The sequence below is a fragment of the Salmo salar genome, chromosome ssa14, assembly GCF_905237065.1.
Source record: "Salmo salar chromosome ssa14, Ssal_v3.1, whole genome shotgun sequence".
Taxonomy (NCBI): Eukaryota; Metazoa; Chordata; class Actinopteri; order Salmoniformes; family Salmonidae; genus Salmo; species Salmo salar.
Window position 1 is genome coordinate 46,122,145 of NC_059455.1, and position 26,435 is coordinate 46,148,579.

A 26,435-nucleotide genomic window follows, 5' to 3' on the forward strand; every position below is an offset into this window, starting at 1 on the left:
GTGAGATCTGTTTTGTGTTGAGATCTGTTTTGTGTTGTGGTGAGATCTGTTTTGTGTTGAGATCTGTTTTGTGTTGTGGTGAGATCTGTTTTGTGTTGTGGTGAGATCTGTTTTGTGGTGAGATCTGTTTTGTGTTGTGGTGAGATCTGTTTTGTGTTGCGGTGAGATCTGTTTTGTGTTGCGGCGAAATCTGTTTTGTGGTGAGATCTGTTTTGTGTTGCGGTGAGATCTGTTTTGTGTTGAGATCTGTTTTGTGTTGTGGTGAGATCTGTTTTGTGTTGTGGTGAGATCTGTTTTGTGGTGAGATCTGTTTTGTGTTGAGATCTGTTTTGTGGTGAGATCTGTTTTGTGTTGTGGTGAGATCTGTTTTGTGTTGAGATCTGTTTTGTGTTGTGGTGAGATCTGTTTTGTGTTGAGATCTGTTTTGTGTTGTGGTGAGATCTGTTTTGTGGTGAGATCTGTTTTGTGTTGTGGTGAGATCTGTTTTGTGGTGAGATCTGTTTTGTGTTGTGGTGAGATCTGTTTTGTGTTGCGGTGAGATCTGTTTTGTGTTGCGGTGAGATCTGTTTTGTGGTGAGATCTGTTTTGTGTTGCGGCGATATCTGTTTTGTGTTGAGATCTGTTTTGTGTTGTGGTGAGATCTGTTTTGTGTTGAGATCTGTTTTGTGTTGAGATCTGTTTTGTGTTGTGGTGAGATCTGTTTTGTGTTGAGATCTGTTTTGTGTTGTGGTGAGATCTGTTTTGTGGTGAGATCTGTTTTGTGTTGTGGTGAGATCTGTTTTGTGTTGCGGTGAGATCTGTTTTGTGTTGCGGTGAGATCTGTTTTGTGGTGAGATCTGTTTTGTGTTGCGGCGAAATCTGTTTTGTGGTGAGATCTGTTTTGTGTTGCGGTGAGATCTGTTTTGTGTTGAGATCTGTTTTGTGTTGAGATCTGTTTTGTGTTGTGGTGAGATCTGTTTTGTGTTGTGGGGAGATCTGTTTTGTGTTGTGAGATCTGTTTTGTGTTGAGATCTGTTTTGTGGTGAGATCTGTTTTGTGTTGTGGTGAGATCTTTTGTGTTGAGATCTGTTTTGTGTTGTGGTGAGATCTGTTTTGTGTTGAGATCTGTTTTGTGTTGTGGTGAGATCTGTTTTGTGTTGAGATCTGTTTTGTGTTGTGGTGAGATCTGTTTTGTGTTGTGGTGAGATCTGTTTTGTGGTGAGATCTGTTTTGTGTTGTAACTTGCAAATGGAGCGCAATGAGATGTGACATTTCTACAGCCGGCCCGACACTTCCACTTCACAAAGCAGCACATTTACATTTCACATTTCAGTTCAGGAGGCTAGAAGTGTGTGTGTGTGTGTGTTTCTGCGTGCATGTGGGTGTGTGCGTTCGTGTGTGTGCTGCCGCTGACAGATGTTGTCTCTGCATTAGAATGTGTTGTCTCTGCATTAGAATGTGTTGTCTCTGCATTAGAATGTGTTGTCTCTGCATTAGAATGTGTTGTCTCTGCATTAGAATCTGTTGTCTCTGCATTAGAATGTGTTGGGGCTGCATTAGAATGTGTTGTCTCTGCATTAGAATGTGTTGGGGCTGCATTAGAATGTGTTGTCACTGCATTAGAATGTGTTGGGGCTGCACAGAATGTTTTCTCTCTTCCTTATGTGGCAAAGCACTCTAGCTAGGCCTATAGGGCTGGGCTATAGGGTTGGGTTAGTCTGGGCTATAGGGAGGGGTTTGTCTGGGGTATAGGGAGGGGTTAGTCTGGGGTATAGGGAGGGATTAGTCTGGGTGAAGGGATAGGTTAGTCTGGGGTATAGGCTGGGGTATAGGGAGGGATTAGGCTGGGGTATAATGGGGTATAGGGAGGGATTAGTCTGGAGTATAGTCTGGGGTATAGGGAGGGATTAGTCTGGGGTATAGGGAGGGGTTAGTCTGGGGTATAGGGAGGGGTTAGTCTGGGGTATAGTGGGGTATAGGGAGGGATTAGTCTGGGGTATAGGATGGGGTATATGGGTAAGGATTAGTCTGGGGTATAATGGGGTATAGGGAGGGATTAGTCTGGGGTATAGGGAGGGATTAGTCTGGGGTATAGGGAGAAATTAGTCTGGAGTATAGGCTGGGGTATAGGGAGGGATTAGTCTGGGGTATAGTGGGGTATAGGGAGTGATTAGTCTGGGGTATAGGCTGGGGTATAGGGAGGGATTTGTCTGGGGTATAGTGGGGTATAGGGAGGGATTAGTCTGGGGTATAGACTGCGGTATAGAGAGGGATTCATCTGGGGTATAGTGGGGTATAGGGAGGGATTAGTCTGTGGTATAGGGAGGGATTAGTCTGTGGTGTAGGGAGGGATTAGTCTGTGGTATAGTGGTGTATAGGGAGGGATTAGTCTGTGGTATAGGGAGGGATTAGTCTGTGGTATAGGGAGGGATTAGTCTGGGGTATAGTGGTGTATAGGGAGGGATTAGTGTGGGGTATAGTGGTGTATAGGGAGGGATTAGTCTGGGGTATAGTGGTGTATGGGGGGATTAGTCTGGGGAATAGTGGGGTATAGGGAGGGATTAGTCTGAGGTATAGTGGGGTATAGGGAGGGATTAGTCTGGGGTATAGTGGTGTATAGGGAGGGATTAGTCTGGGGTATAGGGAGGGATTAGTCTGGGGTATAGTGGTGTATAGGGAGGGATTAGTCTGGGGAATAGTGGGGTATAGGGAGGGATTAGTCTGGGGTATCGGGAGTTGGTTAGTCTGGGGTATAGGCTGGGGTATAGGGAGGGGTTAGTCTGGGTTATAAGGAGGGGTTAGTCTAGGGTATAGTGGGGTATAGGGAGGGGTTAGTATGGAGTATTGGCTGGGGTATAGGGAGGGATTCGTCTGGGGTATATGCTGGGGTATAGGGAGGGATTAGTCTGGGGTATAGAGAGGGGCTAGTATGGAGTATTGTCTGGGGTATAGAGAGGGGTTAGTATGGAGTATTAGCTGGGGTATAGGGAGGAGGGGTTAGTATGGGGTATAGTTGGGTATAGGGAGGGGTTAGTATTGAGTATTAGCTGGGGTATAGGGAGGGGTTAGTATGGGGTATAGTTGGGTATAGGGAGGGGTTAGTATGGGGTATAGTGGGGTATAGGGAGGGGTTAGTATGGATTATTGGCTGGGGTATAGGGAGGGATTAGTCTGGAGTATAGGCTGGGGTATAGGAAGGGGTTAGTATGGAGTATTGGCTGGGGTATAGGGAGGGATTAGTCTGGGGTATAGTGGGGTATAGGGCGGGGTTAGTATGGGGTATAGTGGGGTATAGGGAGGGGTTAGTCTGGGGTATAGTGGGGTATAGGGAGGGGTTAGTCTGGGGTATAGTGGGGTATAGGGAGGGGTTAGTCTGGGGTATAGTGGGGTATAGGGAGGGGTTAGTATGGGGTATAGTGGGGTATAGGGAGGGGTTAGTCTGGGGTATAGTGGGGTATAGGGAGGGGTTAGTCTGGGGTATAGTGGGGTATAGGGAGGGATTAGTCTGGGGTATTGGGAGGGGTTAGTCTGGGTTATAGTGGGGTATAGGGAGGGATTAGTCTGGGGTATAGGGAGGGGTTAGTCTGGGGTATAGGGAGGGGTTAGTCTGGGGTATAGTGGGGTATAGGGAGGGGTTAGTCTGGGGTATAGTGGGGTATAGGGAGGGGTTAGTCTGGGGTATAGTGGGGTATAGGGAGGGGTATAGTGGGGTATAGGGAGGGGTTAGTATGGGGTATAGTGGGGTATAGGGAGGGGTTAGTCTGGGGTATAGTGGGGTATAGGGAGGGGTTAGTCTGGGGAATAGTGGGGTATAGGGAGGGGTTAGTCTGGGGTATAGTGGGGTATATGGAGGGATTAGTCTGGGGTATAGGGAGGGGTTAGTCTGGGGTATAGTGGGGTATAGGGAGGGATTAGTCTGGGGTATAGGGAGGGGTTAGTCTGGGGTATAGTGGGTATAGGGAGGGGTTAGTCTGGGGTATAGGGAGGGATTAGTCTGGGGTATAGTGGGGTATAGGGAGGGGTTAGTCTGGGTCTTTATAGCTCAGGCTATATCTTGGTGCAGGTGTAGGCTACACACCATAATTATCCAGTGTTGTGCCACCCAGCTGATGAGTTAATTACACCGTCTGCCTGTTTCTCCCTAGACAGACTGTTTAGTAGACACACACACATTCACTCCAGCTGTCACGGCGTTTCTCTACAGACCTCCGTCAGTGCCCAGATGACATGTGGAGAAAGCAGGCATTCATGTCTCTCAAATTTAATTCAGCGGTAGATAGGCCATCTTTCCCAACACACACACACACACACACACACACACACACACACACTATAAATTAATTCAGCGATAGGTAGGCCATCTCCCCTATCTCCTAAAGAAGAAAGTGGTATCTCTAACAAGCAGCATTCATGAGAGAACACAGTCTCTTTCCAACTGGCCTTCATTATTTCTGTGTGTGATAGTAGTTGTGATCATGGTTAATAAGCCTTTCTTGCTCCCCCCCCTCTATAGGAAGCGAGCATCTCCCCTCCCCAAAGATGACCACTCAGGAGGGGTGAAGGACTCACTGCTGGGCAACTCTTCAGACCCCGTAGAGATGAGACGACTCAACTACCAGACACCAGGTACTGTATACACACACACACACACACACATACACACACACACACACACACAGATGTGCACGTAGACACTACTAAACAAACAAACATACACACCAACACGTGCGCACACACACTCACAGACACACACATACACAAAGCACCCCCCCACCAACCCACCCAATGAGGTACAGTAGTTTGTCCACAGTAACGCAGCTCAGTGTGAGGACCACTCTACTACGCTGCTGTCTCATATAAAAGGTGTCTTCGGCTGTCCTCACGTTCTTTCAGGGTTCCATGTAGGACCCTCTGTGGAAAAGGTCTTACATGGACCCCAAAAAGGGTTCTATAACCTGGAACCAAAAGGGTTTCGTCAAAGGGTTCTCCTATGGGGACACCCTAGGGGAGAACCAACTGCCCCCTCTCCTTGAAACCTTGGAAGTTTATGGCCGACAGCGGTACTGCAGGCATTGTTGGCAGAAAACAGGATCCCCCATTATAGTGAATGGGGAAAAAATGTCCAGCCTCATAATTGCTTCTGCTACACCAGATGTATGTCCTGGAAGCGATTTATTTTAAAATCACACACAGACTAAGTAATAAGGGTAATTTAGATGATAATGGCAGCCTGCACTGCCCCTCATCGGCCTTCAACTTGAAATAGTCAATGAGAGGGGGCAGCACTGAGCTAGCCTGCAACATCACTTCCTGGATTAGCTCAAACTGCGCATGTTATATGTCTCCATGAGACGCCATCTTAACCCACTTCATTTGGCTTCAATGAGCTATTGAGTCTTCACATAGGAATGAGTGGTGTCACGTGATCAATGGCCTTGTCCATTCATATATACATACAGTCATTGGGGACAGCAGAAGAACCCTTTTAGATTCTACATAACACCTTTTATTCAGAGAGTGTAGGAACAAGCTTTTATTCAGAGAGTGTAGGAACAAGCTTTTATTCAGAGAGTGTAGGAACAAGCTTTTATTCAGAGAGTGTAGGAACAAGCTTTTATTCTGAGAGTGTAGGAACAAGCTTTTATTCTGAGAGTGTAGGAACAAGCTTTTATTCTGAGAGTGTAGGAACAAGCTTTTATTCAGAGAGTGTAGGAACAAGCTTTTATTCTGAGAGTGTAGGAACAAGCTTTTATTCTGAGAGTGTAGGAACAAGCTTTTATTCTGAGAGTGTAGGAACAAGCTTTTATTCAGAGAGTGTAGGAACAAGCTTTTATTCTGAGAGTGTAGGAACAAGCTTTTATTCTGAGAGTGTAGGAACAAGCTTTTATTCTGAGAGTGTAGGAACAAGTTTTTATTCTGAGAGTGTAGGAACAAGCTTTTATTCAGAGAGTGTAGGAACAAGCTTTTATTCAGAGAGTGTAGGAACAAGCTTTTATTCTGAGAGTGTAGGAACAAGCTTTTATTCTGAGAGTGTAGGAACAAGCTTTTATTCAGAGAGTGTAGGAACAAGCTTTTATTCTGAGAGTGTAGGAACAAGCTTTTATTCTGAGAGTGTAGGAACAAGCTTTTATTCTGAGAGTGTAGGAACAAGCTTTTATTCTGAGAGTGTAGGAACAAGCTTTTATTCTGAGAGTGTAGGAACAAGCTTTTATTATGAGAGTGTAGGAACAAGCTTTTATTCTGAGAGTGTAGGAACAAGCTTTTATTCTGAGAGTGTAGGAACAAGCTTTTATTCTGAGAGTGTAGGAACAAGCTTTTATTCAGAGAGTGTAGGAACAAGCTTTTATTCTGAGAGTGTAGGAACAAGCATTTATTCAGAGAGTGTAGGAACAAGCTTTTATTCAGAGAGTGTAGGAACAAGCTTTTATTCTGAGAGTGTAGGAACAAGCTTTTATTCAGAGAGTGTAGGAACAAGCTTTTATTCTGAGATCTGTACAGAAGGAGATTTCAGCCTGCAGCACAGCTTACCTGACTACCCAGACTCCTTGCTCCGGGCCAAACGCTACGTCACGCCCACAGACGTTAGTTAACTTTGTTTTGTACAACACCCCTAGTCACCACAAAACAACTTCAACGATGACTGTCTCAGACTGAAGTATGTAACGAACGACAGAGCAGCGGAAGTCATCAGGCTACCCTGTACTTTCTCCTTCTGACTAGAATACAGATCATCTTCAAACCCACACACTATTATACGCTTTGCTAAGACTCTGACCACTGTTCAATAGAAATAGTTTGGAGGCAAACAAAACCCTGACTAGGGGTGGCCCAAAAGGCACCCTATTACCCATAAAGCCCTATGGGCCCTGGTCAAACCGAGTGAACTACATAGGTAACAGGAAGCCATTCGGGACACAGCTTAGCTCTCTCATGCAATTTGATAATGGTGGGGCTGCTGAGAGCTGTGTGCTGAATACAGATTCCCAATGCATTGTGGGATTCTCCAGTGGAGCGAGGGTGTTGTCACAGGGCTCACATCAGCCTTTCTTTTTCTCTACTTCTCTCCTCATCCTCCTGTTCTCTCATCCCCTCCCTTCCTCAAAATTTTCCTTCCTCTCCTTTTCCTCTCTCCTCCCCTACAATTTTTCTCTCCTTCAATCTCTTCTTAACCCGCTCTCACCCCCTCTCCTTCTTCTCATCTTCCCTCTCCTCCTCTCCCTCCCCCTCTTTCCGCTTGAGCTCTTTCATTCCGTCACTGGTAATGACTGTTGTTGTCTGATGCCAAGGTGAGAGGTAGAGTGAACAATGAAGCTGAGAGAAAATGTCATCCCTCTGTCACTCCCTCGCTCTCTGAGGTTATTACACACACACACACACACACACACACACACTAACCCCCTTTGGACCCTGCTCAGGAATTAAACAAGGCTTAGTACAGAAGAGGTCTCTCGTCCTCCCTCCTGTCCTCTCTGATCCCGTCGATATCCCTAGTACCTCTGTGCCAAGCCACCAGCTGTTAAGACCAAGGGCAGCTCCATTCAGAACCAATGAGGAAGATAAGTACAGTAGTACAGTACTGGGCTGGCCTGTAGTGTAGGTCCGTTCCCTATGGACACCCCCCACTGTCCTAATGTGGAGTTTAAGACAAAAAGAGACAAATGTGAGAAAAAGCTCAAACTCTTGGTTTTAGACAGTGAGGCATGCTCGTTCCTCAGAAGAAAACTAGTGTTCCTGAGATGGATCATACACACACACACACACACACACACACACACACACACACACACACACACACACAGAAAAACCACTTTGCTGACGTCTCCTGTCCTGTCCTGGCTCTAGCAGGGTATTGGGGTTCCCTAGGGCTGCCTCTCTCTCTTTCTCTCTCTCTCGCTCTTTCTCTCTCTCTCCCACTTTCTCGCTCTTTCTCTCTCTCTCTCTGTTTCTCTCTCTCTCACCCTCTCATATTCCTTTCTTCCTTCCTTTATGTATTACTCCTTCATCTTCTCTCTACAGGTCCCAGTACTCAGCGCTGTCCCAACACTCCAAGTTAGTCTGTTCTCTCTCCTACTGTCATATGCAGTCACTCTCTTCCGCTCTCCCCCTCTCCCATCTTCCCACTGCTTTCACGATGGACAGACATCCCTGCCCGCAAGCTTGTAGGCTCAGTGTCTAAGATGGTAGAGGGGGGAAATATGTAATGTTTCTGTGTCCCGAGAGGCACCCTATTCTCTATATAGTCCACTACTTTACTCTAAAGCACTATGGGGGAATAGGATGCCATTTTGGGACTTCTTCTCTGGCTCTCTGTATCCATCCCAAGTTGGTCTCAAAGCAACTGGAGTAACATCTGTGAGAGGCTTTTTGAGCCACTATGTTGAATAGAAATATAATATAACTAGCATAGATGTTAACTAGCATAGATGTTAACTAGCATAGATGTTAACTAGCATAGCTCTTAACTTGCATAGCTCTTAACTAGCATAGCTCTTAACTAGCATAGATGTTAACTAGCATATATGTTAACTAGCATAGATGTTAATTAGCATAGATGTTAACTAGCATAGCTCTTAACTTGCATAGCTCTTAACTAGCATAGCTCTTAACTAGCATAGATGTTAACTAGCATATATGTTAACTAGCATAGATGTTAATTAGCATAGATGTTAACTAGCATAGCTCTTAACTTGCATAGCTCTTAACTAGCATAGCTCTTAACGTGCATAGATCTTAACTAGCATAGATGTTAACTACCATAACTACCATAGCTCTTAACGTGCATAGCTCTTAACTAGCATAGATGTTAACTAGCATATATCTTAACTTGCATAGATGTTAACTTGCATATATCTTAACTTGCATAGATGTTAACTAGCATATATGTTAACTAGCATAGATGTTAACTAGCATAGATCCTAACTTGTATAGATGTTAACTAGCATAGATGTTAACTTGAATAGATGTTAACTAGCATATATGTTAACAAGCATAGATGTTAACTAGCAAAGGTCTTAACCTGCATAGACGTTAACTAGCATGTATCTTAACTTGCATAGATGTTAACTTGCATATATCTTAACTAGCATAGATGTTAACTAGCATAGACGTTAACTAGCATGTATCTTAACTAGCATAGATGTTAACTAGCATAGACGTTAACTAGCATGTATCTTAACTGGCATAGATGTTAACTGGCATAGATGTTAACTTGTAAAGTTGTTAACTAGTATATATCTTAACTAGCATAGATGTTAACTTCCATAGATGTTAACTAGCATAGATATTAACTAGCATAGACGTTAACTAGCATAGACGTTAACTAGCGTAGACGTTAACTAGCATAGATGTTAACGTACATAGATGTTAACGTACATAGATGTTAACGTACATAGATGTTAAGGTACATAGTTGTTAACGTGCTCTCCGCTTAAGTGATAACATGGCCATAAAATAACTGACTTACACAAAACACACTCCATCGTACAAACACACAACCCCTCATGCTAAGGTGCTGTGGAGCCCCGTCTCAGAGCTCCCTAGTGTTACATGAGTCTAAATGGTGCCATGTTCTTCTGGGGTATGGAAGGCCAGTGGTAGCAGTTAGCTGCCCATTAGGGTTCAGTGTTGCAGCTATGGTAGCACCCATGAGGGTTCAGTGTTGCAGCTATGGTAGCACCCATGAGGGTTCAGTGTTGCAGCTATGGTAGCACCCATGAGGGTTCAGTGTTGCAGCTATGGTAGCACCCATGAGGGTTTAGTGTTGCAGCTATGGTAGCACCCATGAGGGTTCAGTGTTGCAGCTATGGTAGCACCCATGAGGGTTCCGTGTTGCAGCTATGGTAGCACCCATGAGGGTTCAGTGTTGCAGCTATGGTAGCACCCATGAGGGTTCAGTGTTGCAGCTATGGTAGCACCCATGAGGGTTCCGTGTTGCAGCTATGGTAGCACCCATGAGGGTTTAGTGTTACGTCTATGTTAGCGCCCATTAAGACTCAGTGTTACGTCTATGTTAGCGCCCATTAGGGTTCAGTGTTACGTCTGTTAGTGCCCATTAGGGCTCAGTGTTACGTCTATGTTAGTGCCCATTAGGGCTCAGTGTTACGTCTATGTTAGTGTCCATTAGGGCTCAGTGTTACGTCTATGTTAGCGCCCATTAGGGCTCAGTGTTACGTCTATGTTAGTGTCCATTAGGGCTCAGTGTTACGTCTATGTTAGCGCCCATTAGGGCTCAGTGTTACGTCTATGTTAGCACCCATTAGGGCTCAGTGTTACGTCTGTTAGTGCACGTTAGGGCTCAGTGTTGTGGCTATAAGAAACCATCCAAGACCCATTTCACTCCAAGGCATTTTCAACCAGCTTTAACTTAGCTTAGCCTTAATGACACTCATGGTAATGTAAGAGTTATAATGTAACATACTGGTAGGCATACCTTTTAACAGTGTATAATTGACGTATGGTATTACGGTACTGTACTATTTATCTTGAACAGAGTAAGTGTTACTCATTTCAGTGTCTCTGTGACAATTGACAATAAAGTCATCTTCTATGAACCGGTATATACAGTCTTTAAGAAAACATGTGTATTTAATATAGCATGTGTATTTAATATAGCATGTCTATTTAATATAGCATGTGTATTTAAGATAGAATGTGTATTTAAGATAGCATGTGAATTTAATATAGCATGTGAATTTAATATAGCATGTGTATTTAAGATAGCATGTGTATTTAAGATAGCATGTTTATTTAATATAGCATGTGCATTTAATATAGCATGTGTATTTAATATAGCATGTGAATTTAAGATAGCATGTGTATTTAAGATAGCATGTGAATTTAAGATAGCATGTGTTTAAGATAGCATGTGTATTTAATATAGCATGTGCATTTAAGAGAGCATGTGTATTTAAGATAGCATGTGAATTTGGACAGTTAGGGCATGTTAACACCTGATTTAATTGATACAGTGTGTATAGGTAGTCTCCTCACTGCAGTGTGATTTAGGGCACATTCTGATGTTTTGCGTGTCTCTGCGCTTCGGAGAGACGACTACGTGTGTCCTTTACAGTTGGAATGTGTGACGCATCAGGCAAGTTTGCAGAAATCCAGAAATCCATTTAAGTGCAGAGGGAGCCTTGCCAAGTTCAGAGGCGCGGGGAATTTGTGTCGGTAGATTAGCCATAAATCATCCAATAGCCCAGAATGAGGAATCTAAGGGTCTGCGTCACCAGTGGCACCCTATTCCCTATGTTCCCCCATAGGGCTCTGGTCAAAAGTAGTGCACTAGAAAGGGAATAGGGTGCCATTTGGGACGAATCCCTAGAGGCCCATGGGGGTGTTTTCAGGGTGTGTTTTTTCACCCCCCTCCCTTACTAGGATTATACCCTGCCACCACTGTAAGGACATCTATTGTGGGAAGTGGAAATAAGTTTGCTGGTGACTGACGGGGAGTTTAGAGCTGTAGTGAAGTGACAGTGTGACTGATGTGTTGAGACTTCTGGCTGTTTTCTGTCTGGATCCCACCGGTCTACGGATTTTTATATATTCAACAACTTTTGACCAAAACAGGGAATAGCTGTGCTTTGGCCAGAAGTAGTGGACAGGGACGTGTCTGCTGTCACCAACTTACAGTAGTTTTGTGAGGTCAGGGACGTGCCTGCTGTCACCAACTTACAGTATTTTTGTGAGGTCAGGGACATGCCTGCTGTCACCAACTTACAGTAGTTTTGTGAGGTCAGGGACATGCCTGCTGTCACCAACTTACAGTAGCTTTGTGAGGTCAGGTACGTGTCTGCTGTCACCAACTTACAGTAGTTTTGTGAGGTCAGGGACGTGTCTGCTGTCACCAACTTACAGTAGTTTTGTGAGGTCAGGGACATGTCTGCTGTCACCGATTTACAGTAATTTTGTGAGGTCAGGGACGTGTCTGCTGTCACCAACTTACAGTAGTTTTGTGAGGTCAGGGACATGCCTGCTGTCACCAACTTACAGTAGTTTTGTGAGGTCAGGGACATGCCTGCTGTCACCAACTTACAGTTGTTTTGTGAGGTCAGGGACATGCCTGCTGTCACCAACGTACAGTAGTTTTGTGAGGTCAGGGACGTGTCTGCTGTCACCGATTTACAGTAGTTTTGTGAGGTCAGGGACATGCCTGCTGTCACCAACTTACAGTAGTTTTGTGAGGTCAGGGACATGTCTGAAGTCACCGATTTACATTAGTTTTGGGAGGTCAGGGACATGTCTGAAGTCACCGATTTACAGTAATTTTGTGAGGTCAGGGACGTGTCTGCTGTCACCAACTTACAGTAGTTTTGTGAAGTCAGGGACATGCCTGCTGTCACCAACTTACAGTAGTTTTGTGAGGTCAGGGACATGTCTGAAGTCACCGATTTACAGTAGTTTTGGGAGGTCAGGGACATGTCTGCTGTCACCAACTTACAGTAGTTTTGTGAGGTCAGGGACATGTCTGCTGTCACCGATTTACAGTAGTTTTGTGACGTCAGGGATGTGTCTGCTGTCACCAACTTACAGTAGTTTTGTTAGGTCAGGGACGTGTCTGCTGTCACCGATTTACAGTAGTTTTGTGAGTTCAGGGACGTGTCTGCTGTCACCAACTTACAGTAGTTTTGTGAGGTCAGGGACATGCCTGCTGTCACCAACTTACAGTAGCTTTGTGAGGTCAGGTACGTGTCTGCTGTCACCAACTTACAGTAGTTTTGTGAGGTCAGGGACGTGTCTGCTGTCACCAACTTACAGTAGTTTTGTGAGGTCAGGGACATGTCTGCTGTCACCGATTTACAGTAATTTTGTGAAGTCAGGGACGTGTCTGCTGTCACCAACTTACAGTAGTTTTGTGAGGTCAGGGACATGCCTGCTGTCACCAACTTACAGTAGTTTTGTGAGGTCAGGGACATGCCTGCTGTCACCAACTTACAGTTGTTTTGTGAGGTCAGGGACATGCCTGCTGTCACCAACTTACAGTAGTTTTGTGAAGTCAGGGACATGGCTGCAGTCACCGATTTACAGTAGTTTTGAAAGAACAAGGACATGTCTGCTGTCACCAACTTACAGTAATTTTGAGAGGTCAGGGACATGTCTGCTTCCTGCTTCCACATGGAGCATGCTCAGTCCAGTCACTCATGATGTGATGTTATCACTGCCTCACGGCCACGCCTCTCTCTGCCCCACCCAGCATGACGATGTCACAGACCTGTGTCAGCTTCCAGCTCTTTCTATCTAGCCTTCTCTCTCTCTCTCTCTCTCTCTCTCTATCCAGCCATTACTCTCTCTCTATCCAGCCTTTCTCTCTCTCTCTCTCTCTCTCTCTCTCTCTCTATCCAGCCTTCTCTCTCTATCCAGCTCTCTCTCTCTCTCTCTCTATCCAGTTCTCTCTCTCTCTCTCTCTCTCTCTCTCTCTCTCTCTCTCTCTCTATCCAGCCTTCTCTCTCTATCCAGCTCTCTCTCTCTCTCTCTCTCTCTCTCTCTCTCTCTATCCAGCCCTCTCTCTTTCTATCCAGCCCTCTCTCTCTCTCTCTCTATCCAGCTATCTCTCTCTCGCTCTCTCTATCCAGCCCTCTCTCTCTCTCTCTATCCAGCCCTCTCTCTGTCTCTCTCTCTCTGTCTATCTTCATGCATTGTCGAACACGATGCACTCCCATGGTCCCATTGGCAGTGTCATCTATCCCTGTGGTTGAACCAGTATGTGTTTGTATGGTAACGTTTGCTCACAGCAGTGTCTAACTCTTCTCTCTCTCTGTCTCTTTTTCCTCCCCCTCGTCCTCTCCTCTCTCATCAGGAATGAGAGAGCACCCTCCCATCACTGTGTGTGATCTGGCGGACCATATAGAGAGGCTAAAGGCCAACGATGGCCTGCGCTTCTCGCAGGAGTACGAGGTAAGATTGCCGCCTCAGCGATGGACACCGGTTCAGCTGCCTGTAACGGTTTCTCGTAACAGGCTGTGAGCTACCCGTTCACCTCAACGCTAGAATGTGTCTTCTCTCAGAAGGATGTCAGTCTCTCCTGTGACACTCAGGGATTATCAGTCGTCAGTGACTCTCTCGCTTCCAAATAAAAAGAGAAGATTTAGACATTTGCATTTAAAGTGGCCTATTTTTCAGAAAGGAAAGCCTATATGGAGAGCAGGAGGTAAGGTTCATGTGGGACTGGAATAGAGACAGGGGAATAGAGAGGGACTGGAATAGAGACAGGGGAATAGAGAGGGACTGGGATAGAGACAGGGGAATAGAGAGGGACTGGAATAGAGACAGGGGAATAGAGAGGGACTGGGATAGAGACAGGGGAATCGAGAGGGACTGGAATAGAGACAGGGGAATAGAGAGGGACTGGGATAGAGACAGGGGAATCGAGAGGGACTGGAATAGAGACGGGAATAGAGAGGGACTGGGATAGAGACAGGGGAATAGAGAGGGACTGGAATAGAGACAGGGGAATAGAGAGGGACTGGGATAGAGACAGGGGAATAGAGAGGGACTGGGATAGAGACAGGGGAATAGAGAGGGACTGGGATAGAGACAGGGGAATAGAGAGGGACTGGGATAGAGACAGGGGAATAGAGAGGGACTGGAATAGAGACAGGGGAATAGAGTGGGACTGGAATAGAGACAGGGGAATAGAGAGGGACTGGAATAGAGACAGGGGAATAGAGAGGGACTGGGATAGAGACAGGGGAATAGAGAGGGACTGCAATAGAGACAGGGGAATAGAGAGAGACTGGGATAGAGACAGGGGAATAGAGAGGGACTGGAATAGAGACAGGGGAATAGAGAGGGACTGGGATAGAGACAGGGGAATAGAGACAGGGGAATAGAGAGGGACTGGGATAGAGACAGGGGAATCGAGAGGGACTGGAATAGAGACAGGGGAATAGAGAGGGACTGGGATAGAGACAGGGGAATCGAGAGGGACTGGAATAGAGACAGGGGAATAGAGAGGGACTGGGATAGAGACAGGGGAATAGAGAGTGACTGGAATAGAGACAGGGGAATAGAGAGGGACTGGGATAGAGACAGGGGAATAGAGAGGGACTGGGATAGAGACAGGGGAATAGAGAGGGACTGGAATAGAGACAGGGGAATAGAGAGGGACTGGGATAGAGACAGGGGAATAGAGAGGGAAAGAAGGGAAGATATTCAGTCACAAATGGCACCCTATTCCCCAAGTAGTGCACTACATAGGGAATAGGGTGCCATTTTGGGAGGCATCCTCAAGTCAGTCATGTCTGTTCCCTCAGTTCCTCTAGTCAAGGAAGACCCCCTCCCTTGTGGCACAGATGGTGTGTGTGTGTGTGTGTGTGTGTGTGTGTGTGTGTGAGCGTCCACGGCGGTGCCAGGGGAGGCAGCGTGGCGCCACTCGGCCGGTTTGTCACGTTCGCCGGCTGTTCCCGCTGTGTACTACCCTCCCCCTGGGTACATAGTCTGGATAGGCCCTGGCTGTTCCCGCTGTGCACTTCCCTCCCCCTGGATACATAGTCTGGATAAGTCCTGGCTGTTCCCGCTGTGCACGTCCCTCCCCCTGGGTACACAGTCTGGATAGGCCCTGGCTGTTCCTGTCCTGGTGCTGTATGCCGGCCCGGGTCTCTCATCATGCATGGGAGGGTCTTCTAGAGACAAACAGACACTACATCATTCGTGCACTACTTTTACCTAGACAGGTTTTGAATGCAGTCTAGATGGTTTGGACTGGCTGATCCAGGGTCAGTCTAGATGGTTTGGACTGGCTGATCCAGGGTCAGTCTAGATGGTTTGGACTGGCTGATCCAGGGTCAGTCTAGATGGTTTGGACTGGCTGATCCAGGGTCAGTCTAGATGGTTTGGACTGGCTGATCCAGGGTCAGTCTAGATGGTTTGGACTGGCTGATCCAGGGTAATATAGGTTGTGTTGGATCAGAATCCTACATGGACAGAGTTAGGCTAACTATCCTCCTAACATTCATTAACAATACAATTCTAGTTTTGTATTCTAAGTGGAATGGATATCTCTTGATGCCAGGATTTTTTATTTAACCTTTATTTAATTAGACAAGTCAGTCTTATTTACAACGACGGCCATACGTCGGCCAAACCCGGACAACGCTGGGGCCAATTGTGCGCCGCCCAATCACGGCCGGATGTGATACAGCCTGGAATCGAACCAGGGTGTCTGTAGTGACACCTCTAGCACTGAGATGTAGTGCCTTAGACCGCTGTGCCACTCGGGAGCCCCATAGAGAGAATGTCTGTCTATCTATAGTTGTAGCTGGCTGATTCCCAGGTATAGTAGTATAGGACTGTAGGGATGATTGGCAGGCTGATGCTTGCTTCATCCAGGGTACAGTACTCTTGCTATAATGAGCATAGTGTGTCAATCATAACGTGTAGCTACACAGGCTCCATCTCACCCAGACAGGCTGTTTTCTCCCTGTGGAAGAGATCTCCTGCCGTCTAGCCTGCACTTATAGTTCTATCATTATCTACATCCAACGCTCTCTTCCTCTCTTCTCACCCCTCTCTTCTCCTCTCCTCTCCTCCTCACCTCTCCTCTCCTTCTCTCCCCTCCTCCCCTCTCCTCCCCTCTCCTCTTCTCCTCCCCTCTCCTCCTCTCTTCTCACCCCTCCTCCCCTCTCTTCTCTCCTCTCCTCCTCTTCTCCTCTCTTCTCTCCTCCCTTCTCCAATCCTCTCCTCCTCTCTTCTCTCCTCTCCTCCTCTCCTCCTCTCTTCTCTCCTCTCCTCCTGTCTTCTCCCCTCGCCTCCTCACCTCTCCTCCTCTCCTCTCCTTCTCTCTCCTCCCCTCCTCCTCCCCTCCCCTCTCCTCCTCTCTCCTCTCCTCCTCTCTCCTCTCCTCCTCTCTCCTCTCCTCCTCTCTCCTCTCCTCCTCTCTTCTCTCCTCTCCTCCCCTCTCCTCCTCTCCTCTCCTCCCCTCTCCTCCTCTCCTCCCCTCCTCCCTCCTCTCCTCTCCAGCCTGTCAGAGAGAGTTGTACTGGCTTGGCGCTGTCTCTTTTGTTTACCAGAAGTTGTCCGTCTAGCATGCCCGCTCTTCGCTGTTTTCTCAAAACGTGTTGAACGCCCGCGACATGTTTTGACTGCAAAATGAAAATGTTCCTTAACGAACAGGCAGGTAGGCGGCTGACAGACAAGCTGGCTGTGTGGTGCTGCTCGTCAGTGATTCCATGTAAATCATCTCTCACTACCTGGCTGTTTATGCCTCAGCTCCGTAACAGACTCGCTTTGTTTACTGTGAAGGAGAAAGTTGTTTCTTCATATCGTCCTCTGAGGAAAAGGTTTAAATGGCCTTCATCAGAATAGACCATACCCGGTATTACAGTATACACAATACCCAGTATTACAGTATACACATCAGAATGGACCATACCCAGTATTACAGTATACACATCAGAATGGACCATACCCAGTATTACAGTATACACATCAGAATGGACCATACCCAGTATTACAGTATACACATCAGAATGGGAGGAGACAGAGTATTACAGTATACACATCAGAATGGGAGAAGACAGTTATTTTCTGAGTCTCTCACCTGGTATCCTCAAAGACTTTGATTTGTCATATGCGCCAAATAGAACAGGTGTAGACATTACCGGGAAACGCTTACTTACAAGCCCTTAACCAACAATACAGTTTTAAGAAAAATCTTGAGTTAAGAATTTTTTTACTAAATAAACTAAAGTAAAAAATAAAAATAACAAAAGAGAGCAACAATAAAATAACAATGTGGAGGTTATATACAGGGTGTTACGGTACAGAGTCAATGTGGAGGCTATATACAGGGTGTTACGGTACAGAGTCAATGTGGAGGCTATATACAGGGGGTACCGGTACAGAGTCAATGTGGAGGCTATATACAGGGGGTACTGGTACAGAGTCAATGTGGAGGCTATATACAGGGGGTACCGGTACAGAGTCAACGTGGAGGCTATATACAGGGGGTACTGGTACAGAGTCAATGTGGAGGCTAAATACAGGGGGTACTGTTACAGAGTCAATGTGGAGACTATATACAGGGGGTACTGGTACAGAGTCAATGTGGAGACTATATACAGGGGGTACCGGTACAGAGCTAATGTGGAGACTATATACAGGGTGTACTGGTACAGAGTCAATGTGGAGACTATATACAGGGGGTACCGGTACAGAGTCAATGTGGAGGCTATATACAGGGGGTACCGGTACAGCGTCAATGTGGAGGCTATATACAGGGTGTTATGGTACAGAGTCAATGTGGAGGCTATATTTACATTTACATTACATTTAAGTCATTTAGCAGACGCTCTTATCCAGAGCGACTTACAAAATGGTGCATTCACCTTATGATATCCAGTGGAACAACCACTTTACAATAGTGCATCTAAATCTTTTAAGGGGGGGGGTTAGAAGGATTACTTTATCCTATCCTAGGTATTCCTTAAAGAGGTGGGGTTTCAGGTGTCTCCGGAAGGTGGTGATTGACTCCGCTGTCCTGGCGTCGTGAGGGAGCTTGTTCCACCATTGGGGTGCCAGAGCAGCGAACAGTTTTGACTGGGCTGAGCGGGAACTGTGCTTCCTCAGAGGTAGGGGGGGCCAGCAGGCCAGTGGTGGATGAACGCAGTGCCCTTGTTTGGGTGTAGGGCCTGATCAGAGCCTGAAGGTATGGAGGTGCCGTTCCCTTCACAGCTCCGTAGGCAATCACCATGGTCTTGTAGCGGATGCGAGCTTCAACTGGAAGCCAGTGGAGAGAGCGGAGGAGCGGGGTGACGTGAGAGAACTTGGGAAGGTTGAACACCAGACGGGCTGCGGCGTTCTGGATGAGTTGTAGGGGTTTAATGGCACAGGCAGGGAGCCCAGCCAACAGCGAGTTGCAGTAATCCAGACGGGAGATGACAAGTGCCTGGATTAGGACCTGCGCCGCTTCCTGTGTGAGGCAGGGTCGTACTCTGCGAATGTTGTAGAGCATGAACCTACAGGATCGGGTCACCGCCTTGATGTTAGTGGAGAACGACAGGGTGTTGTCCAGGATCACGCCAAGGTTCTTAGCACTCTGGGAGGAGGACACAAGGGAGTTGTCAACCGTGATGGCGAGATCATGGAACGGGCAGTCCTTCCCCGGGAGGAAGAGCAGCTCCGTCTTGCCGAGGTTCAGCTTGAGCTGGTGATCCGTCATCCACACTGATATGTCTGACAGACATGCAGAGATGCGATTCGCCGCCTGGTTATCAGAAGGGGGAAAGGAGAAGATTAATTGTGTGTCGTCTGCATAGCAATGATAGGAGAGACCATGTGAGGATATGACAGAGCCAAGTGACTTGGTGTATAGCGAGAATAGGAGAGGGCCTAGAACAGAGCCCTGGGGGACACCAGTGGTGAGAGCGCATGGTGCGGAGACAGATTCTCGCCACGCCACCTGGTAGGAGCGACCTGTCAGGTAGGACACAATCCAAGCGTGGGCCGCGCCGGAGATGCCCAACTCGGAGAGGGTGGAGAGGAGGATCTGATGGTTCACAGTATCAAAGGCAGCAGATAGGTCTAGAAGGATGAGAGCAGAGGAGAGAGAGTTAGCTTTAGCAGTGCGGAGAGCCTCCGTGACACAGAGAAGAGCAGTCTCAGTTGAATGCCCAGTCTTGAAACCTGACTGATTAGGATCAAGAAGGTCATTCTGAGAGAGATAGCAGGAGAGCTGGCCAAGGACGGCACGTTCAAGAGTTTTGGAGAGAAAAGAAAGAAGGGATACTGGTCTGTAGTTGTTGACATCGGAGGGATCGAGTGTAGGTTTTTTCAGAAGGGGGTGCAACTCTCGCTCTCTTGAAGACGGAAGGGACGTAGCCAGCGGTCAAGGATGAGTTGATGAGCGAGGTGAGGAAGGGGAGAAGGTCTCCGGAAATGGTCTGGAGAAGAGAGGAGGGGATAGGGTCAAGTGGGCAGGTTGTTGGGCGGCCGGCCGTCACAAGACGCGAGATTTCATCTGGAGAGAGAGGGGAGAAAGAGGTCAAAGCACAGGGTAGGGCAGTGTGAGCAGGACCAGCGGTGTCGTTTGACTTAGCAAACGAGGATCGGATATCGTCAACCTTCTTTTCAAAATGGTTGACGAAGTCATCCGCAGAGAGGGAGGAGGGGGGGAGGAGGATTCAGGAGGGAGGAGAAGGTAGCAAAGAGCTTCCTAGGGTTAGAGGCAGATGCTTGGAATTTAGAGTGGTAGAAAGTGGCTTTAGCAGCAGAGACAGAAGAGGAGAATGTAGAGAGGAGTGAGTGAAAGGATGCCAGGTCCGCAGGGAGGCGAGTTTTCCTCCATTTCCGCTCGGCTGCCCGGAGCCTTGTTCTGTGAGCTCGTAGTGAGTCGTCGAGCCACGGAGCAGGAGGGGAGGACCGAGCCGGCCTGGAGGATAGGGGACAGAGAAAATCAAAGGATGCAGAAAGGGAGGAGAGGAGGGTTGAGGAGGCAGAATCAGGAAATAGGTTGGAGAAGGTTTGAGCAGAGGGAAGAGATGATAGGCTGGAAGAGGAGAGAGTAGCGGGAGAGAGAGAGCGAAGGTTGGGACGGCGCAATACCATCCGAGTAGGGGCAGAGTGAGAAGTGTTGGATGAGAGCAAGAGGGAAAAGGATACAAGGTAGTGGTCGGAGATTTGGAGGGGAGTTGCAATGAGATTAGTGGAAGAACAGCATCTAGTAAAGATGAGGTCAAGCGTATTGCCTGCCTTGTGAGTAGGTGAGAGGGTGAGGTCAAAAGAGGAGAGGAGTGGAAAGAAGGAGGCAGAGAGGAATGAGTCAAAGGTAGACGTGGGGAGGTTAAAGTCACCCAGAACTGTGAGAGGTGAGCCATCCTCAGGAAAGGAACTTATCAAGGCGTCAAGCTCATTGATGAACTCTCCAAGGGAACCTGGAGGGCGATAAATGATAAGGATGTTAAGCTTGAAAGGGCTGGTAACTGTGACAGCATGGAATTCAAATGAGGAGATAGACAGATGGGTCAGGGGAGAAAGAGAGAATGTCCACTTGGGAGAGATGAGGATTCCAGTGCCACCACCCCGCTGGCTCGATGCTCTAGGGGTATGCGAGAACACGTGGGCAGACGAAGAGAGAGCAGTAGGAGTAGCAGTGTTATCTGTGGTAATGCATGTTTCCGTCAGCGCCAGGAAGTCTAGGGACTGGAGGGTAGCATAGGCTGAGATGAACTCAGCCTTGTTGGCTGCAGACCGGCAGTTCCAGAGGCTGCCGGAGACCTGGAACTCCACGTGGGTCGTGCGCGCTGGGACCACCAGGTTAGAGTGGCAGCGGCCACGCGGTGTGAAGCGTTTGTATGGCCTGTGCAGAGAGGAGAGAACAGGGATAGACAGACACACTATATACAGGGGGTACCAGTACAGAGTCAGTGTGGAGGATATATACAGGGTGTTACGGTACAGAGTCAATGTGCGAGGGTACAGGTTAGTCAATATAGACTATGTCGTGCCCTCTTCAAGACTGTCTTAGTGTGTTTGGACCATGATAGTTTGTTGGTGATGTGGACACCAAGGAACTTGAAGCTCTCAACCTGCTCCACTACAGCCCTGTCGATGTGAATGTAGGTGTACTCGGCCCTCCTTTTCCTGTAGTCCACAATCAGCTCCTTTGTCTTGATCACGTTGAGGGAGAGGTTGTTGTCCTGGCACCACATGGCCAGGTCTCTGACCTCCTCCCTATAGGCTGTCTCATCGTTGTTGGTAGTCAGGTCTACCACTGTTGTCATCGGCAACTTAATGATGGTGTTGGAGTTGTGCCTGGCCGTGCAGTCGTGGGTGAACAGTGAGTACAGGAGGGGACTAAGTACACACCCCTGAGGGGCCCCAGTGTTAAGGATCAGCGTGGTGGATGTGTTGTTACCTACCCTTAACACCTGGGGGGCGGCCCGTCAGGAAGTCCATGATCCAGTTGCAGAGGGAGGTGTTTAGACCCAGGGTCCTTAGCTTAGTGATGAGCTTTGAGGGCACTATGGTGTTAAACTTTGAGCTGTAGTCAATGAACAGCATTCTCACATAGGTGTTCCTTTTGTCCAGGTGGGAAAGGGCGGTGTGGAGTGCAATAGAGATTGCGTCATCTGTGATTCTGTTGAGGCGGTATGCAAATTGAAGTGGGTCTTGAGTTGAAGGTTTCTGGGAATTAGACACATATGGGTCTTTCTATTGACTAGGGTACCGCTGAGGATTTCCTACACTGGACAACTTGTTACAGGTGTTGATCAGTCATTTATAATTATCTGCCAGTTTTTTGTCAAGTCATTACATGAAGATATAAGGGGGATTCATAGCCTATAATCAATTAAATTCACGAGTTGATTCAGAACCATATGTTTTAGCCTTTGTTATGGTTGATGTCTTGACAGATTTGTCCAAAATCGTGTGACATTAAACATTCCTTCTCTGTCCTTGCATTTATGGCAGTGTAAATTGTTATATCATACAGTATATGAAGCATTAATCAGTTAAATTGACTTTGAACCCTGTAAGAATCCTGGATCAAGCTGTTGGACAGTCTATGGTTTTTAGAGATCTCAGAAATACAGTGATTTTGGAATGAGATGTTCGACAAGCAGGTGTCCACATACTTTTGGTCATATAGTGCACTTAAAACCTAATTTCATCAATATGGTTTTTAATAATAATGCATTTGGCACTAAACTGTCTCCATATATACTTCATTTTTTTCGACTGGTGTTGGGGGACTTTCAGACTGGTGTAGTGAGACCTGTGAGACCCAGAACAAAACAACATGTTTTGTGTTGTTGTATAGGATGTATAGTCCTAGACCTGTGTTGTTGTATAGTCCTAGACCTGTGTTGTTGTATAGGATGTATAGTCCTGGACCTGTGTTGTTGTATAGGATGTATAGTCCTAGACCTGTGTTGTTGTATAGTCCTAGACCTGTGTTGTTGTATAGTCCTAGGCCTGTGTTGTTGTATAGTCCTAGGCCTGTGTTGTTTTATAGGATGTATAGTCCTGGACCTGTGTTGTTGTATAGGATGTATAGTCCTAGACCTGTGTTGTTGTATAGTCCTAGGCCTGTGTTGTTGTATAGTCCTAGGCCTGTGTTGTTTTATAGGATGTATAGTCCTAGACCTGTGTTGTTGTATAGTCCTAGACCTGTGTTGTTGTATAGGATGTATAGTCCTAGACCTGTGTTGTTGTATAGGATGTTTAGTCCTAGACCTGTGTTGTTGTATAGTCCTAGACCTGTGTTGTTGTATAGTCCTAGGCCTGTGTTGTTGTATAGTCCTAGGCCTGTGTTGTTGTATAGGATGTATAGTCCTGGACCTGTGTTGTTGTATATGATGTATAGTCCTAGACCTGTGTTGTTGTATAGTCCTAGACCTGTGTTGTTGTATAGTCCTAGACCTGTGTTGTTGTATAGTCCTAGGCCTGTGTTATTGTATAGGATGTATAGTCCTACACTAAAAATAGTACTGGTCAGGACGTGACATTACCCCCCCAAAGGTGCAGACCCTGTATGCACCTCAACAAAAAAATACAAAAAATAAACCCCTAACTAAAGGGAGGGAAGGGAGGGTGGCTGCCGTCAACGACGGCTCCTGTGCTACACCCCCCCCCCCCACCCTAACCCACCTATACTGGAGGTGGATCAGGCTCAGGTCTACTTCCTCTACCCAACCTGTCCACCCCTGCTGAATGCTCAGGGCTGTAGAGCGTCTCTGGGAGCTCCGGACTGTAAGCCGACTCTGGAAGCTCCAGACTGTAGGAAGACTCACTTGGCTCCGGACTGCAGGCAGACTCACTCTGCTCCGGACTGCAGTCAGACTCACTCGGCTCCGGACTGCAGTCAGACTCACTCGGCGCCGGACAGTAGGCCGTCTCACTCGGTTCCGGACAGTAGGCCGTCTCACTCGGTTCCGGACAGTAGGCCGTCTCACTCGGTTCCGGACAGTAGGCCATCTCACTCGGTTCCGGACTAGACACTGTTGCCGGACACTCTGGATGAGGTACTGTTGCCGGACACTCTGGACGAGGTACTGTTGCCGGACACTCTGGACGAGGTACTGTTGCCGAACACTCTGGACGAGGTACTGTTGCCGGACACTCGGGACTGGGCTGACGCGTGGTGCTGGTACTGGATGTGCCAGTTTGGGAACACGTACCTCAGGGCTAGTGCGGGGAGCAGGAACCGGCCAAGTTGGACTGGGCTGACGCACTGGAAGCCTGATGCGTGGTGCTGGTACTGGATGTGCCAGTTTGGGGACACGCACTTCAGGGCTAGTGTGGGGAGCAGGAACGGGCTGAGTTGGACTGGGCTGACGCACTGGAAGCCTGATGCGTGGTGCTGGTACTGGAGGTATCAGACTGGAGACACGCACTTCAAGGCTAGTGCGAGGAGCGGGAACAGGACGTACTGGACTGGGCTGATGCACTGGACCATAGAGGCGCACTGGCGGTCTCGAGCGCAGGACTGGCACCGCCCGCACTGGCTGGGTGCCCAATTCCCCCTGGCAAATGCGGGGCGCTGGCACTGCGCACACCGGCCTAAAAACACTTGGCCTCTCCACAGTACGCAATAACCCGAAGCACGGGACCTGTCCAGTCAAAGGTTGCTCAACAAAAGCACGGGGATTTGGCTTGGGGCTTAATCCTTGCCCAGCCCAACTACCCGTGTGCCCCCCCCCCCAAGAAAATATTGGGGCGGCCTCTCCACCTTTACCTGCTTCCCAGGCAGGCTGTCACAATGATCCAGTAGTTGTTCCCACGTCCAGTCAATCCTTGCCTCTAATACCTCCAGCGACCAGGATGCCATTACCTCCCGAGCGCGCTGTTTTCTCCACTCCAGGTGCTGCTCCCGACAGTCCACCCGTTGCTCCTTCCTCCGCTGCTTGGTCCTTGGTTGGTGGGAGATTCTGTCAAGGTTGTCGTAGGGTAAAGTGGACCAAGACGCAGCGGGGAAATGTGCACTCATCTTATTTTATTAAATGGACAAGAAGGTGACGCAAAACAACACGTACACAAAAAAAACACAACGACTAATAACAGGCCGATAAGGCACAAAGCTATACACAGCACAATCTCCCACCAAAACCCCATGAAAACAAACTCCTAATTATAGGATCTTCAATCAGAAGCAACGATAACCAGCTGCTTCCAATTGAAGGTCCAACCCCAATAAACTAAACATAGAAATAGACTAGACTAGACAGAACATAGAAATACACTAACATAGAACAGATCCCAAAAACCCCGGAATACATAAATCAAACACCCCTCTAAACACACAACCACCCCGAACCACATAAAACAAATACCCTCTGCCACGTCCTGACCAAACTACAATAACAAATAACCCCTATTACTGGTCAGGACGTGACAGAAAGACCCATATCCTTGTTCTTTATTTATAGAAAGACCCATATCCTGATGATCTATTTATAGAAAGACCCATATCCTTGTTCTTTATTTATAGAAAGGCCCGTATCCTGATGATTTATTTATAGAAAGACCCATATCCTGATGATTTGTTTATAGAAAGTCCCATATCCTGATGATTTATTTATAGAAAGACCCATATCCTTGTTCTTTATTTATAGAAAGACCCATATCCTGATGATTTATTTATAGAAAGACCCATATCCTGATGATTTATTTATAGAAAGACCCATATCCTTGTTCTTTATTTATAGAAAGACCCGTATCCTGATGATTTATTTATAGAAAGACCCATATCCTTGTTCTTTATTTATAGAAAGACCCATATCCTGATGATTTGTTTATAGAAAGACCCATATCCTTGTTCTTTATTTATAGAAAGACCCATATCCTTGTTCTTTATTTATAGAAAGACCCATATCCTGATGATTTGTTTATAGAAAGACCCATATCCTTGTTCTTTATTTATAGAAAGACCCATATCCTGATGATTTATTTATAGAAAGACCCATATCCTGATTCTGTCAGAAACACTTCTATGGTGTCCAACTCTCCAGGAATCAGCGTGTACCTTATACTATTCCCAGAATAGTATTTTTAATTCTTGAATTTAAATAGTATTTTATTGAACCTTTATTTAACTAGGCAAGTCAGTTAAAAACAAATTCTTATTTACAATGACGGCCTACCCCGGCCTAACCCGGACGACGCTGAAATGTATGAAATGTATGTATTCACTACTGTAAGTCGCTCTGGATAAGAGCGTCTGCTAAATGACTAAAATGTAAAATGTAGAAAATGGGCCAATTGTGCGCCGCCCTTTTTTTTCTGTTCACGCTAATATTTTGCAACCACATCCTAGAAAGACCCTCCTTCAATTTGATTTGGAAGTAACAGATTAGACCTCATGGTAATGTCTCTGGACCACTTAAACAGCAGTGGCCTTAATGGTAATTAAACTATGGGAAGGTAATAGACAGGTCTTTATAGTAAGACTAATGGACTGATGCAGTAGGTTACAAAGAGCAGTGTTAGTCCTAACCCGGGGTCGAAGGGAAGGTGAGCAG

General features: G+C 46.9%; 1 protein-coding gene across 15 annotated transcripts in view; it reads left to right on the forward strand.

Annotated features, from left to right (window-relative positions):
* Positions 1-26,435, forward strand: part of LOC106569653 (receptor-type tyrosine-protein phosphatase F) — a 469,500-nt gene that overhangs the window by 404,678 nt on the left and 38,387 nt on the right. For all 15 annotated transcript variants that reach the window (XM_045694461.1, XM_045694460.1, XM_045694463.1 and 12 more), the window contains 2 exons: positions 4,493-4,605; positions 13,775-13,872. In XM_045694461.1, the coding sequence (XP_045550417.1) occupies positions 4,493-4,605; positions 13,775-13,872 (211 nt within the window). The remainder of the gene's footprint in view (positions 1-4,492; positions 4,606-13,774; positions 13,873-26,435) is intronic.